Source organism: Apteryx mantelli, chromosome 22, assembly GCF_036417845.1.
Source record: "Apteryx mantelli isolate bAptMan1 chromosome 22, bAptMan1.hap1, whole genome shotgun sequence".
NCBI lineage: Eukaryota > Metazoa > Chordata > Aves > Apterygiformes > Apterygidae > Apteryx > Apteryx mantelli.
Genome location: NC_089999.1, coordinates 2,377,377 through 2,391,327, shown reverse-complemented (window position 1 = coordinate 2,391,327; position 13,951 = coordinate 2,377,377). Strand labels below are relative to the sequence as shown.

At 52.7% G+C, this 13,951-nt stretch overlaps 2 protein-coding genes across 2 annotated transcripts; both read right to left on the bottom strand.

Annotated features, from left to right (window-relative positions):
* Positions 1–495: 495 nt before the first annotated feature.
* On the bottom strand, positions 496–8,146 carry LOC106496095 (E3 ubiquitin-protein ligase TRIM39-like). The gene is made up of 6 exons (XM_067309706.1): positions 7,595–8,146; positions 6,881–6,976; positions 4,636–4,866; positions 3,494–3,516; positions 2,555–2,667; positions 496–1,520 (listed from the first exon to the last, which is right to left on the bottom strand). Exons 1-6 carry the CDS (start codon positions 8,018–8,020, stop codon positions 949–951), a joined length of 1,461 nt encoding a protein of 486 aa, XP_067165807.1. The 5' UTR covers positions 8,021–8,146; the 3' UTR covers positions 496–948.
* A 2,037-nt stretch (positions 8,147–10,183) lies between these two features.
* LOC106496110 (C-C motif chemokine 4 homolog) lies at positions 10,184–11,452 on the bottom strand. Its single transcript, XM_013956703.2, has 3 exons — positions 11,279–11,452; positions 10,886–11,000; positions 10,184–10,346 (listed from the first exon to the last, which is right to left on the bottom strand). The coding sequence occupies exons 1-3, from the start codon at positions 11,349–11,351 to the stop codon at positions 10,235–10,237; spliced, it is 300 nt and encodes a 99-aa protein (XP_013812157.1). The 5' UTR covers positions 11,352–11,452; the 3' UTR covers positions 10,184–10,234.
* Between the last annotated feature and the right edge of the window lie 2,499 nt (positions 11,453–13,951).

Below are 13,951 nucleotides of genomic sequence, written 5' to 3'. Positions count from 1 at the left end.
AGGAGAGGGCCTGTGCCCAGCAGCACCCATGCACACCACACTCTGACCCATTCAGAAGTGGCTGTCCTCAGCTTCATGTATTCCAGGACACAGTGCAAGCATGGGCCTCTTGGAAGGCCAGGTACTCCTGAGGAGGATCCAACCCTCCAGTCACATCCTTACATTCTCAGGAAATGTGTGCAGTAAAGGATGGGATCATAGTCACTAATAATGGGGAGGCCAGTGCTCAAGTGACAATATGTGGCCCCAGACTTAATTCTGACTTCCCAGAACCACAGAAGCACTAAGCAGCCTCTAGGCCAGGCTAATATATCAAACAGTTGGGCTGGACATGCTTCGCAGCAGGCAGGTGATGCAAATATAGCAGCACAGGACCTTCACTTCCTTCTCCAAAATTCAGCACTGCTCTCTCAGATCCCAGGTTTTAGCCAGGCCCCCAGGGTTAAGCAGCAGGGTTTGGTGCACCATGAAAATGTATTCCTAACCACACAGGTCTTCCCAAATCAATTCTTTATTGCCTTCTTTCAGTACAGTTCACACGAAAATCAGTACTACAATGAAGGCTGTGCACACACTCTTCGCCCAAAGCCTGCAAGGTGACCAGCAGGGCAATGGTGTTCAGCAGGCTCCTCCTGTCCCCATCAGGGAAACAGCAGGTTGTGGCACATCCCTGCCATGTAATGCCCTTCCTGGCATGGGCCTGGCAAAGGGTGAACGTATCATGTGAAAGGACATGGTCACTGTTAGTTTCTCAGCAGTATTATGCTTTGTGGGTCATCGCCGGCATCCAGGAGCACAAAGGGACCTTGTCATGCTGCTCACCCCAAACACACACCTATTTCCCCAGTGCTGCCTTGCTGCCAACCTCCTGCTCAGGAGAGGAGCTGGTCAGGCCCACTGGTCTCTGGCTGCCCTGTTTTGAGGCCAGGGCAGCCTTTTAACCACACATTACAGGATGATGCACCCAATCCCTTGTGTGTCCCTGACCCAGGAGATCACCAAGGGCTCTGCATTTTTGCCCCCCATCAAGGCACCTGGGAAGAAAAGAGGCCGGAGATTGCCAGAGAACTTGTCAGTGAAGGTGTAGATGTGGGAGCGGTCAGTCACATTATAAAATGAGATTTCTCCTGCCTCATAGTCCAGGAAGATTCCAATGCGCCGGGGTCTCACACTCAGGTTCAGAGGGGAAATGGGGGAAGTGAGGGCTTCATAGTTGCCACTGTTCTGCAACCGCAGCACCCAGTAGCCATTGCTAGGGGAGAAGAAAACAGTGCCTTTCCGGCTGGCTGAATCCCTGCACAGCCCCAGGCCCCACTCTGGCTTATCTCCCACCTGCACTTCCCAGTAGTGCCGGCCGTAGAAGAAGGCCTGAACCCCCAGCACCAGCGGCGTGGTGTTAAACCTCTTGGGGTTGTCAAAGAGGGACAGAATCAGCTTCTTGCCTCCACGCTTCACACTTTTCCGGTCTTCAGACAGAGTGAGTTCAGGGTGCGCTGTGTCAGGGTCCAGAGTCACATCCACTGGAATGAGGAGAAGGGATGAAGGATACACAGGATTTTACGGGTGAATTCACATGCAGACAATGACATGAATGGATGAGTCTGCTACAGAGATGTTGAACTTTTCCAGCTCCAGCTACTGCTGGCTACTACATTTAATTGCATGTATGCATGGTTTTGTACAGCACCTAGTCCTGGGGAAACATAATTCACAAAATCATTTTTACTGTAAACCACATCAAAAAATTTGGCATCCAACTGCAGAGCAGGAATAAAATCAGGGCATCTCAGCAGCCCTCCTGACACAGCTTTAGAAGCAGCCTACACAAGGAAAGAAGAGTTTGTGGGCAACATGGAACCTGAGACTGCTAGATGCCCTCCTAAGCTTCAGGGCCACCTCACAAACCATCCAAGACCAGAATGAGGAAAGTCTCCCCACCCTGAAACCAGTCTGAACTTATCTGTAGGCAAACTGGGACCAACTGAACAAAACTCGTTGAAAAAACCTGCAGTTAGCACTTGTGCTAATGAGAAAGCTGCACCATCTGAGCTAAAAAGATGTATGATCTGAAATCATTTTATTTAAAGACAAGTTCCAGACTGGATGGACTCTCTTACCACAGCCAATTTGGAATTGGTTCACATTAAACCAAAACCCTCCATGCCCAAAAGTACCAACAGTGCTGGAACCAGCCCTTGCTTCACCAGGCTGATTTGCAGAGTAACATTACAATGATGCAACTTTACTTGTGTAAATATGACCTTTGTTAAACTGTCTAGCATAGACAGAGCCAAAGACTGAAGTCTGGGATCCCCCTCCTGACTGAGCAAAGTTTGCCAAAGGCCTTTTCCTGCCTGAATATTCATCACCACAGCACAGCTCACTTGTCAGAAACATTCATATGAGTCCATCTGCTGGCGTTGGTAGTGGTCAAGGCCAAGAGCAGAGCTGTGTCTGCACTGAGTGCACAAACACCTCTCCCTGCGCCACAGTGTACAGCAGGAGGGCCAGGGTTCAAATGTGCCAGGACCTGGCACAAAAGCAGCTGCCTTACCTTTGAATTTCTTCAGCATGTCCCTCATGCCCAGGCAGCGCTCTGGGATGCTGTAATCTTCTGTCAGGGTCATGGAAACAGCTTTAGGGGCCTGGAATTTCATGCCTTCACACCTGAAAAGAGCATATTGCCCACGGGCCAGCACAGAGTCTCAGCCATACCCAGTGCCCACAACACAGCCAGTCTCCTGCTGCATCTCAGGGGGCTTTTTAATGCCTTTCTGTTGGCTGCACAGACACTGTTTCAAGAGCCCCAGCCCTGACTGCACACTGGCATAGGGCTGCTCATATAGCACAGGAGAGCAGGTTGAATCTGGTCTCCAGCAGATCTGGCTGCATCAAGCCATCCACAGCATCGGTTTCTCTCTGCCTTTTCTGAGTTAGAGAGGGATTTAGCCAGCAATCTACAGCCCTTGGCAACTCCCAGCTGCCACACCAGCTCCCCGGGGTCACCACATTTCCTGCTGTGACCTCTTCAGCCATGGCAGAGCACCTGGACTAACTGCTTGCCTAGCAGCAAGTCGGATGAGATCTACACTCTGGATCTAAATTACATACAAGAAAGGGGTCCCAGGTGAGCTGCAGTGCCAGTCCGGGGCAGGAACACCCTGTGGAAAGGAAGGAGTAAGGCCACCCCAGCAGCATGTCCCTTAGGAGCCCTTCTCACATCCTGCAGGGCCAGGCAACACCTTGGTTCTGGGGATCCTGGAAAAAGACAGGCATTGAGTCTCTCCTGCCAGCCTGCACTGGTTTCAGATCCCTCCTCTATCTGTCCCTGGTCACTGGGTCTCACCACTAGGGAGGACCTAGCTTGAAGCTGGGCAGGGGCTGTGCAGGGAGCACAGAGGTTGGCCTGGCACAGAGCAAACACAGATGCAAACACCACGCTTAGAGCCTGGAGGCAGTGAGGACAGTAGGAGGAATGAGCACTGGCACCTACCTGTTCAGGATGCTTTTCATGTCCTAAAAGAAGAGAAAAAACATTCTTGGAATGTCATTCCAGAGCCTCGTGCCTATCAGCCAGTCTGGCCCCCAGCCACCCACCTCGATCTGCACAGTCCTTCAGTCCTGGCCTTGCTCCTCAACTGTCATGGGCCCCAGTGCATGTCTGCCCTGTGGAGTGGGCAACAGACCCAAGCAAGCTCTGACCAGCTGTCCTGGTTGTGCCTGCTCAGTGCCAGCCTGCCCTGCTCCACAGGACACTTTGCAGGCTCTCCTGAGCACTGCCGAGGTCCACAGCGGCAGCTGTGTCTACACTGCATTGTAGGTCACACATCCCCTCCACCTCTGAGGACTGGCCACATCTCAGTGTATGCTGCCTCTCTTTCAGCAAAACAGGAAAGGTAAGCCTTAAATCATGCCGGGGGGACATCTCCCCAAGGATGTCCCCCACCATCCAGCTCCCATCATGTACCGCCAGGTTGCGCTCTGCCCCAAACTGAGGCAGGGAAAGGAACAGAGCAATGGGCCGTTCTCACACCATTATTCACCTGGGGACCTGTCAGACTAGACATAAGGGCTGGCAGTCCCCAGGGCTCATGATGCCCTGTGAGCCTTCACGGGCAGCCTTGCAGAGCAGATTCCCCTTAGCACAGGACAGAAATCAGGTCTGGATAGAAAAGACCTCAGGGCTGAAGGGGCTAAGTTAGTGGGATTCAGAGGCTGCTTTGGGATGCAGGAGTGATACCTCAGGTATCACTGATGGTCTGGACCTGTTCCCTCTCCAGGGGAAAGAGGAAGGAAATCAAGAGTTTGTATGTACATGGAAGGGAGGAGAGAGCCTTTCACCATCACAGCCACTGCTTTCCTGAGCACAGCTCCATCCCAGGGTGCTTTGGCAACCCAGACATGCCTGGAGCAGACAGGGCCCCCCCTGCCCTGGTGGGCAGAGCTGGTTTAATGCATTGCCTCCAGCCCCCAGGAGCATGGTCAGTGCAGTTAAAGCTCCCCAGGCCTTCCCCTGTTGTGGGCTGCCCACCTTCCCTCTTCTCCGTGTCACAGCCTGGTCCCTGGCAGCCCCACACCAGAAGCTGGCCCCTCTCCCAGTGCCCAGGGAAGAGAGGGCTGGCAGCCCAGCCTGACCTTGAGCAGCCCATCAGCTGGCTGCTGGAACTTCTCCTTTATCTCCAGGATCAGCTCGTCCAGAGAGGACTTTTGCTCCACCAGCCGGGCGAGGTTTTCACTGATCATCAGCAGAATCCGCTTTTCTTCCTCCTCCAGCTTCTGAAGCAGCAGCTTCTCTTCATCAGCCAGCAACCGATGCAGTTTCCCAAACTCACTCACAATCCTTTCCCTCTTTTTCTTCACTGCCTCCTTGTGAAAGGAAAGGTACATGGGGGAAGGAGAGGCAATGTTAGCCAGGCAGCTAACATGAAGCCCAAAACTACACCCAGTGGTCAGGCCATGGGAAATCACCTCACTTCTGGATCAGGGTGTTTATTTAAAATATCAGCCAAAAACTAAGTGGTGGGCTTTCACCTAGTATCTGATTTGACATCCTTAATTTACCAGCAGTAGGACCTTGCCCAGGGCAGCTCTGGTCAGCTGGACCCTAGATGTCTAGAGATGTCTCAGTGCAGCACAGAGTGATCATCTGGGTGGGATGATGGACTGCAAGGAGATGCCATTAGGCTTAGGGGGTAGGTTTTTATTAGAAGGTGTACAATTCACCTACAAGCGAGGCCCAGGCTAATGTGCACTACATGTCCAGCAGCACTCACAGTGCAGTGGGAAAGAGGTGTGAGAAGCCCTGGGGCTGGGGAGGGACTGAGGGAAGGAGAAAGGAGCCAGGGAGGCCTCCCTGGGGTGCTAGGAGCTCTCACTAGGGTCTGGGGGCAAGGAGACAACAGGCATGGTCTGGCTCTACTTTAGGGTTTTTTCCTGGGCCCTAAAGCTTTGTACTTGGCTCAAAACCTGAAGAACAGGAGCTGGCATTCTCCAGAAAATCTGCTGTGGTTAATTGGGACCATAAAGCCTCAAAACCCAGAAGGCAAATGAAAGGAAACTGAACTGTATTTATTTATTTATTAACTGCATTTTTCTGTCCAAGCACATGATTTCTTGGAGCTGACTCATGTATGCTTGATAAGCTAGGACCGTGAGCCACTTCCTCCCCATCACACACATGGGACATTTTTTCCTTTTTACTAAAACAGCATAATCAGCCTCAGGAAGCCTGAAAGCAGCTGAGCCGTGACCCTACAAGGCGATTGCCTAGCCCTGACTCAGGCGGGGCAGGCAGAGTTGAGAATGACACTGCTGTTTCACAACCTCCCTCTCCTCCAGTCTCATCCTGCCGCCTGGGACAGCTGGTAGCACCAGCACTTCAAGCACCCATCCCTCCACCAGCACTTCAAGCACCCATCACTCTGGCTTGCTAGGCCTGGGGTTGGCCTGGCCAGGGAGGGCAGCAGTCCGTGACAGCCATGGCCAGGCAGGGGAGCTGAGCAAATAAATAGGGAAAGCTGGAGAAACCTGTTTTTCCTGCCAATGCTCCCTGATTAGTCATCACTTCTAGTTCAGCGCTGCATAACTCAGTCCAGTAGTTTCGTTTCCTTTTCTGCAGTTACTTTTACTTTCCAGTTTCTATCCTGAAGGAACTGGTTTTTAGCTTGAAAGGCAGCTGTTTTACTGGCATCTTATCTCCTGGAACAGAGTGGTAGTCAGACAGAGGCCTGCTAATTCAACTTTTCTTTTTTGAATGAAAACACTTCTAGTTCCTACAGTTGTGGAGCAGAGCTCATCATATGGTTCATGCCTGGCTTTTAATGCAAACACATACTGTAAAACCAAGGCAAATAAAAAATATCCAATGTCTATTTGTTTAGCAAGCATGCTTGACCCCATGATTTCATTGGAGCTGGCATGCTGCTCCTTCCAAAGTCTTTCTGGGCTATTTAATTTTTTTAGAGCCACACACATTTACTGATCCTGGTTTCCACAAGCTGCAGTTACAGCCCCAGGGCCAACATTGGACGCCAGAGTTGCCTGCTGGTATGAGCTTGTTGCACCTACTTGTTGCGCATAGACGTGAGGACTGCTGCAAGCCAGAATACCAAGGAAACACAGCACTTTGCACCAAGCGCAAGCTGAGTGGTTTGCTTCATAGAGGAGGTGTTATTGCACTGTCACTGAGCCCATCTCTGTGGCCAGGGTCCCCTGTGGATGTGGGTCTTCCAAGTGAAAGCAAGACATGGGGACATGTCCCACCCGAGGACTATACAAAACATGTGACAAATTCAACAGCCTTGTCCCAGAACACTCAGTAGTTTCTAAAGTTACTGATGTTTTCTAAGCTGATTCCTTAAAAATTAAAGCAGGCACCTGCCTTGCACTCCTGGGTTTTCATCCTTTCTGCTGACTCACATTTCTTCACTTCTTCCACTTCCTTGGAAAGATACTCCAGGGATTTCTGGAGTTTGACCTGGAAAGGCAATAAACAGGGTCAGCTCACCCCAGCAGCGGCCAGCGTGTGCCGCCGTTCATCCTCCGGCCTGCAGCTGCCAGTGCCTGAAGGCAGCAAGGGGAGAGTTACTGTCCTGCCAGGCAATGCCTCCCCTGTGTGCCAGCCCTGGCACCCGAAGCCAGCAGCTATGCTCTTCATTCCTCTCGCAGCTTTAACCCTCCCTGCGCTGCTCTGGTTTTCTCAGAGTTTCCGCGCTATTTGGGTTTGGAGAGCAAACCGTGCGAGCTGGCACTGACCTCCCTGCACTGCCAGAATGTGGGGCAGCCACCATCCACTCCCCTGCCCGAGGTGCCCCGCTTTCCTGGCAGTGCCACCAGGATGGTGGACAGCTATTTGGAGACGGTGGAGAGGGGTGGCTGCCAACCCCAGGACCATGTACCTCATGACCTGCTGGGTACAAGCCACCTGGTCCCCCAAAGTCAAGCTCCCCAAGCACAGCACAGCATCCTGGGGTGCCAGGGGTGCTGGGGGTGCTGCTGCCATGGGGCCAGCCCCACACAGAGGCCAAGGCAGATGCAAGGCCTGGCGGCCTTTTCATCTGTGGACAGTGTCCTCGTGCAGCTGGGCCTCCCCTACCTTGTAGACCTGAGCGGCCTCCTCGATGGGGTAGACGGTGTGAGGGCGGTGGTGCAGGGATTCCCTGCACACCACGCAGATGGCCTCCTCGTCCTCCTCGCAGAAGAGCTTGAGCCGCTCATCATGCATGGTGCAGAGCAGGGCCCCCGACCCCGGGCCAGCCTGCAGCCCCAGTTGCCGGATGCTCTCCACAATGTTGGCCAGCTGTCGGTTGGGGCGGAAGTTGCTGCGATGGCACGCGGCCCGGCACTGCGGGCAGGAGAATGGTCCATCAGCCCAGAGACCCTTCTCCTGGCAGTGTTTGGCGATGCAGCCGCGGCAGAAGTTGTGCCCACAGTCGACGCTCACCGGTTCGTTCATGTACTCCAGGCAGATGGAGCAAATGGCTTCCTCGTGCAGCCGCTCCAGGGGGCTGGCCAGGGCCATGGCAGCAGCGGCAAGGGAGCCCCACGGCAGTTTTCTTTTCCCAGAGTGCCGGAAGAGCCTGCTGGCGGGGCAGGCGGGGCTATGGTAGTGTCCCTAGAAAGCCAGTGCCTTGGGCACTCCTGCTGGCCACCGGCACCACTGCTTCCTGAGAGGCACCGGCGGAGAAATCGGCCTCGCCGCGAGCTTACATAAGAGCAGCGTCCGCACTCGGTGCCCCAGCTTGGAAGGCTCCGCGCTGGCTCTGGGAGGAGCGTGGCGTGCACGAGGGACACCCGCAGCCAGCCTTAAAGGCGAGCGCTTTCTTCTTAGCCCAGGCAGATCAAGGCAAAACAAAAACCCTGCGGGAGGAAAACCAGGACGAATTAGGAAGCGTCAGAAATAATCAGGGCCCGTAGATAACCCCAGGCACCTGGAAAGTCAAATTAGACATGGCCATCCCTTGCTCCCTCTGACCAAATTTGCAGTGGGGGGACTGATCCAGCAAAGACTACTGCAAGGTGACCAAGCAGAGTGGCCCTCAGTAACTCCACTGCATTTTAACTAGCAACGAGAGCCCAGACATTTCTCCTCTGTTTTTTTTTCACAGTTTGCTTCAATGTCCTGTCTGAGCTCAATGACCCCTGAGTCTAACCACGCTGTCCAGTCACTCTTTAAATTATTCCCAGTGTTACCTGTCCATCTTATGAAAGAGCTTATGAGATATTTAAATGTAAAGTGCTAATTCGGGGCACACCAAAAGCCACAACTCACGCAGGTTTGCAGGCTGTAAGATACCCTCACAAGGGCTGTCCAGAAGGGGAAGGAGGCAAAAGCAGCTGGCCAGGATCTCTGCCAGAAAAGGACAGAGACGGGTATCATGACTGGGATCAGTGAGTCACCTGCCCTGAGCCCTGCTTTTCACCCTACCACCCTTTCCCTGCCTTGGCTAGAAATAGTGCAGGCTTAGCTCAGCCTGAAACAGCCAAAGTGCCTTTCAAAAGGTGTAATGGGTCCAGATGGGCTTTGGGGGAGCTACACTTGGGGATCAAACCACGCACCCATGGGCCTCACTGAGCAATGGCAGCACCCATCACTGCCCCAGGGAGCCAGGGCAGGAGGTCCGACAGGCAGCTGTGGGGCTGGTACCGGTCCCTGTGGGTGCCCTGGGTATGAGAGAAGGCCTAGATCTGAGTTTGGAGGTGGAAATAGCTCCACAGAGCAGCCTCTCCTCCAAGTCTGCCCTTGCAGCCCCATCTAGTGTTGTCCTGGGCAAGATGTGGCAGAGGCAGAGCTGTGATCCCTAGCTGCCTGCTGTGTTGCTTCAGGAGTGACTGTGGACCAGGACAAGGAATTAATTTATGCCATCTGAAATGCTCCCCAGGATTGCCCTCGCATGCTGGCCCCTGGGCCAGCTCCAGCTGAACCCTCCTGGCACAAACCAAAGTGGAGGATCTGTGGGGATCTCAAAGGAAGGAGAGCCCAGGCTGCAAGAGGATGGGGGAGTATTGGAGAGGGAGCTGGGGGCTGAGAGGCACCAACCGCCCCAGCATCACCAGCTCTGGCCTTGCTCTCGCTGCACTTGGGTGAAGTCCAAGGTCAGAGGTCAGGTCTCCCAGGTCAGAGGCTCCCAAATGTCAAACTTTAACATACAGATATGGCCACCACAGTTCAGAGAAAGACCTGAACAGCCAGACTGCTAATGGACTGCAGAACAGAAAGCCAAAAAACAAGACCTCTGTCTCCAGCCAGAGCTGCCTGGGTTCTCTAGCCCAGTCAACTTGCCTGGAGCCACCTAGGAGCTAACTGCCAGGCACACCTTCAGCAGGGGCATGGGAGGCCACAGGTCCCTGTGCCACATGGGTCCTTAAAGCATGTGCAGAATTGTTTGCAGAATGGAGGAAATGAACAGGACAGAGAGCTGGACTCTGATGCTCAGACCTGCAAACTGGCACACTGGCCTGCTATGGCCTTGGTAAAGCATTTTGAGACCCAGAGGGAGAAGCTGCTATTTTGATCTTTTTTATTACACAAAATTAACTTAAACGCAATCAGTACAAATTAGAAATAAAAGTCTGACTGAAAATGACAAATAAATTAAAATGCCTTTGCACACACTTTAAATAGAGAGCTACACATTGGCAGTCTATCAAAATTCACAGGCAATAAGAAAACATGGACATATTTAGGAGGAGCTCATGATAGAAGGTTCTCTGGTGGAGGTGATGTTTGCAGTGACTACAGTGTTGTCCTTCCACTGCCTGCCTCGTCCTTTTGGTGATTCATGATATCCTGGACCCATTTATCTTCTGGGTTGCCACAAAGCATCGAACCTTTGACTGTGGTAAATCTGCAGAAGAAAATCCCATTAAAGGAGCAGGAGAGAAGAGGAGCCCATTCTCAAAGGATGACCATTGTGGGTGGGAAGTTTACAGCAAACCGCAGTGCTGAGCACCTGCATGCTCCTTGCTGCCAGTGAATCCCACTGAACCAGACACCTCTACAGCTGCAGAACAGCCCCAGGGAAATACAGGGGGACTGGCTGAATGTCATTACCAGCCTCCTGTTCTCTCTGGCACTTGGGGGAGAGAGCCATCTTCATCCCCAACATGACTTCTCCAGCTGGGACACCATCCTGCCTGTGACCCACTGTCTGGGAGGGATGACCAGCAGAAAATCTTTTGGCCCAAATCTAATAGGGAGGACCACCAACTGGCTTTCTGAGACGTGCAACTTTCCTCTGAGATGTTTCCAGACCATTCTCTTAACAAGGGTGAGCCTAACACACCAATATCTGTTGGCAGGATGGGGTATGCTGCAGGGTTCCCTGGGGCTGCCACACTACTGCAGGGCAGGGGCACCCAGGATTTGAGCAGGAGATCTACTTACATCACGGCTGGCTGGAAGCAGTGGCTGCCTGTGCGCTCGTACATTATCACGCGGTTCAGGGGAATTGCTTTGGTGCTGTATTGGGTGCAACAGGGACCAGAAAAGTTGACAGCAGCTGGAAGAGAAGAGACATTTTCCGATATAACCAGACTGGGGGAAGTGCCACCAGGGAGAAGCAGGGTCACAGGACCAGATGGGTCCTGCTGGAGGAGACGCTGCTCCCACTACAGTCTCCCACCACAGTCATCCTTCCCCCAGGAAGCCAGAGTGGCAAGACATGCCTCTTCTTTGCTGTGGCAGACGCTCAGAAGGAAGAGGTGCCAAGCATTACTAGACCTTACAGGGCAGCGAGAAAGAGAAGAGAGCCCCTCCAAGAGGAGAGCTTGGACTCACCCGGTGAAGATGAGACCTGGTAGCAGAAGGCAGCCACAGAAAGAACAGCAAGGGCAGCTGTGAAGGACTTCATACTCCTGCTGGGTGGAGGTAAACTGTAGGAGTTGGTCTAGAGCAGGGACTGCTGCAAAGGGCCCCTTGCTGTGCCTCACACTGGATTTCTGGGTTCTGCCTTTTTTTTATAGAGGGAGACAGCAGAAAAAGCTGAAAACATGCCGGAAATGTTTCTAAAAGACAAGAATGACACAATGGAAAAAGTGCTGTGTCAAGGGTGCAAGCCTTACACAGTAAGTGGCAGAGGGAAGTGCCCAGAACCTCAATATGCAATAATGCCCTGATGCTGCAAGTACTAGATAATGATAAAATACTATGAAATGATAAAGAGAACAGGACATGACCCATGGCTTTTTCCTTTCCTATGACCAAAAGGGCTCCACAGAAAAGTTGAAAGCAATGTTTCAGGATATTAATAGCTGGACCTTTTGCCTAGAAGTCACATGATGGCCATGAATGGAGAATGAGCATGTGTGCCACACACAATTATTTCCTAGAATGCCTTCTGCATCACAGAAAAAATGGGGGCAATCCACTTCCTTCACCACAGCTGCACCAGGGACAGTCCATGAACCAAGCAGCCCTCCCTGGCTGCCCGCTGTAGTGGGTCAGCAAAGCACCCCGCAGCCATGCACTGCCCCAATTGCAGCACTGCCCCAGAGAGAAGAGGGCTTTCTCCAAGGGATCCCAAAATGCCATCAGTATATACACATGCAGAGCAGTGGGCAGAGCACAGTGCCTGCCTAGGTCTGGGCTCCTCTCCTTTCTTTGCCCGTCACTTGCAGTGAGTCTTTGGGAGATCTGTTCTGTTGCTGCATTGCAGTTTCCCAAATGCAAGTGCCAGCTGAAATAGCAGTGTTAACAATGGACATGAGGCTCAGCCGTTAGCATTTACTAAGAGTTTTAGAAGCTCATAACCACACTGGTACTGTAAAGTTTGGCCTGCCTGACTATTTGGTTCTAGCAATGTAGAATCAACACCCCCTTGACTTTGCCCTGTCATTGTCCCAGCATGTTGGCTTAGCTCATACTGTTTGGGAGAGCAATGGTGTCGCTGCGCTGGCAGAGAAATTCCTGTTGGAAATGTTACATCTATACAGAAGGGCTTTGCCTACTTCCAGGCAAAGGTTTGTGGATGAAACCTCAGGAGAATGGAGGAAGGGAAAGGTAAAGCACTGCCAATCACAAGAGAGCATTAGAGGGACAGGTATTTGCTCTGCATCTCTGTTTCCCCATTGATGGGATTGTTGCCATCTCAGATCACGTCTAGGGATTAGGCCAGGCAAGAGCCCTGTGCTGGTACAGTCTGAGCCCAGGCTGGAGATCTTACCCATGTATGGCAGAGAGAGACTTGTGGTACCCTGCTCTGAATAGCCTAGGACCTCAGGATTCAGCTGGGATCCTGTTTGCTCTATAACCTCCCTTGTCCTGTGCTCATGAGTCTCTGACTGGAGCCCATTTAGATGCTAGGAGGAAGTCTCCCTTCTCCAGGCACATTGGGTCCCAGCTCCTGGGCTGGATCTGCTCACCCCACACTGCACAGAGTGGGGTTAGGGAGATGTCAGCCTGCTGCTGGTCGATGCCTTGAGCAGACTACGGTTGGCACCATACCATCAACGGCCATCATCTTACCCACAGTACGTAGCTTAATCTAACAAGGAGCTTCTGGAGCTTGGCTGTCCCCAGGAACTGCTAGGAAGGGAGCCAGGCAGGCCACGGCAGCATCCCAGCATGGGCCGTCAGCACCGACAGCAGCAGGGCTGGCCTGGAAGGAAGGCATGTGCTGAACCACACCCCCAAACCACCCACACCCCCAAACCCACGGTACTGCTGCACCCTCACTGCCTCCAACGCAAGCATCTCCTGCAACACATGTGTCCACCTGTGCTTCACTCCCAGGATGTCTGGCAGCTCCCCTCCATCCCAGCTGAATGGCTCAGTTCAGTCATTCTGCACCTCCAGCCTAGCCATGAATGACTCCCCTCACCCTGTTCCCATGCTTCCCCCACCACCAGGAGCTACCAACACCCTTTTTCAGAGGTTGCTGCACAGGGATGCTGTGGAAGGCAGGGGCAAAACAGGTCTCCCAGGCAGGGAGCAGGGCACATGAGTGGGAGCTGCCTGGGCCTCAGGAATACCCCTTGTATCCCGTCTCCCCATGGGCCCTGCCACACATGACTGATGGACACAGCTACCTGAGACAACAGACGCAACATTTGACATGACCAAGATAACAGACCAAGACCAATGCCACTGCCTGAGACAACAGACAGCAGATTAATTCTGGGGGTGCTGGAAATGTCCATGGAGACAGGTGTGACCAAGCAGCAGACCGGGGAACCACATGGACAGATGAGGCAAGATAACTGTGATGTGCCAAGATCTTGACAGCTTGCTAACTGAGGTGCCACCAACACCTGCCACTCTCGTAGCCCTACTTCTGCCATTTTTTCAATGCTTTCACACCCAAACATACGCACTCATTCTCCATTCAGACTGATCTTAACAATTCTGTTACACATCTCCACACAGGGACTAAAATAAAACTGAGAGGAGGAGAACAGGCTGGGGAATGAGCTGGAGATGTCCTTGCTGATGCAGCTAAAGTACCAGCACAGC

Excerpts from the sequence above, each read along its gene's own strand:
- LOC106496095 (XM_067309706.1), bottom strand. The coding sequence starts at position 8,020 with ATGGCCCTGGCCAGCCCCCTGGAGCGGCTGCACGAGGAAGCCATTTGC. Across the intron at positions 4,867-6,880 it reads TGAAAACCCAGGAGTGCAAG|GAGGCAGTGAAGAAAAAGAG; the intron begins GCAGGTGCCTGC and ends TCCTTTCACAAG. Across the intron at positions 1,521-2,554 it reads CATGCTGAAGAAATTCAAAG|TGGATGTGACTCTGGACCCT; the intron begins GTAAGGCAGCTG and ends TCCTCATTCCAG.
- LOC106496110 (XM_013956703.2), bottom strand. The coding sequence starts at position 11,351 with ATGAAGTCCTTCACAGCTGCCCTTGCTGTTCTTTCTGTGGCTGCCTTC. Across the intron at positions 11,001-11,278 it reads CCAGGTCTCATCTTCACCGG|CTGCTGTCAACTTTTCTGGT; the intron begins GTGAGTCCAAGC and ends CTTCTCTTCCAG. Across the intron at positions 10,347-10,885 it reads TGCTTCCAGCCAGCCGTGAT|ATTTACCACAGTCAAAGGTT; the intron begins GTAAGTAGATCT and ends TTTCTTCTGCAG.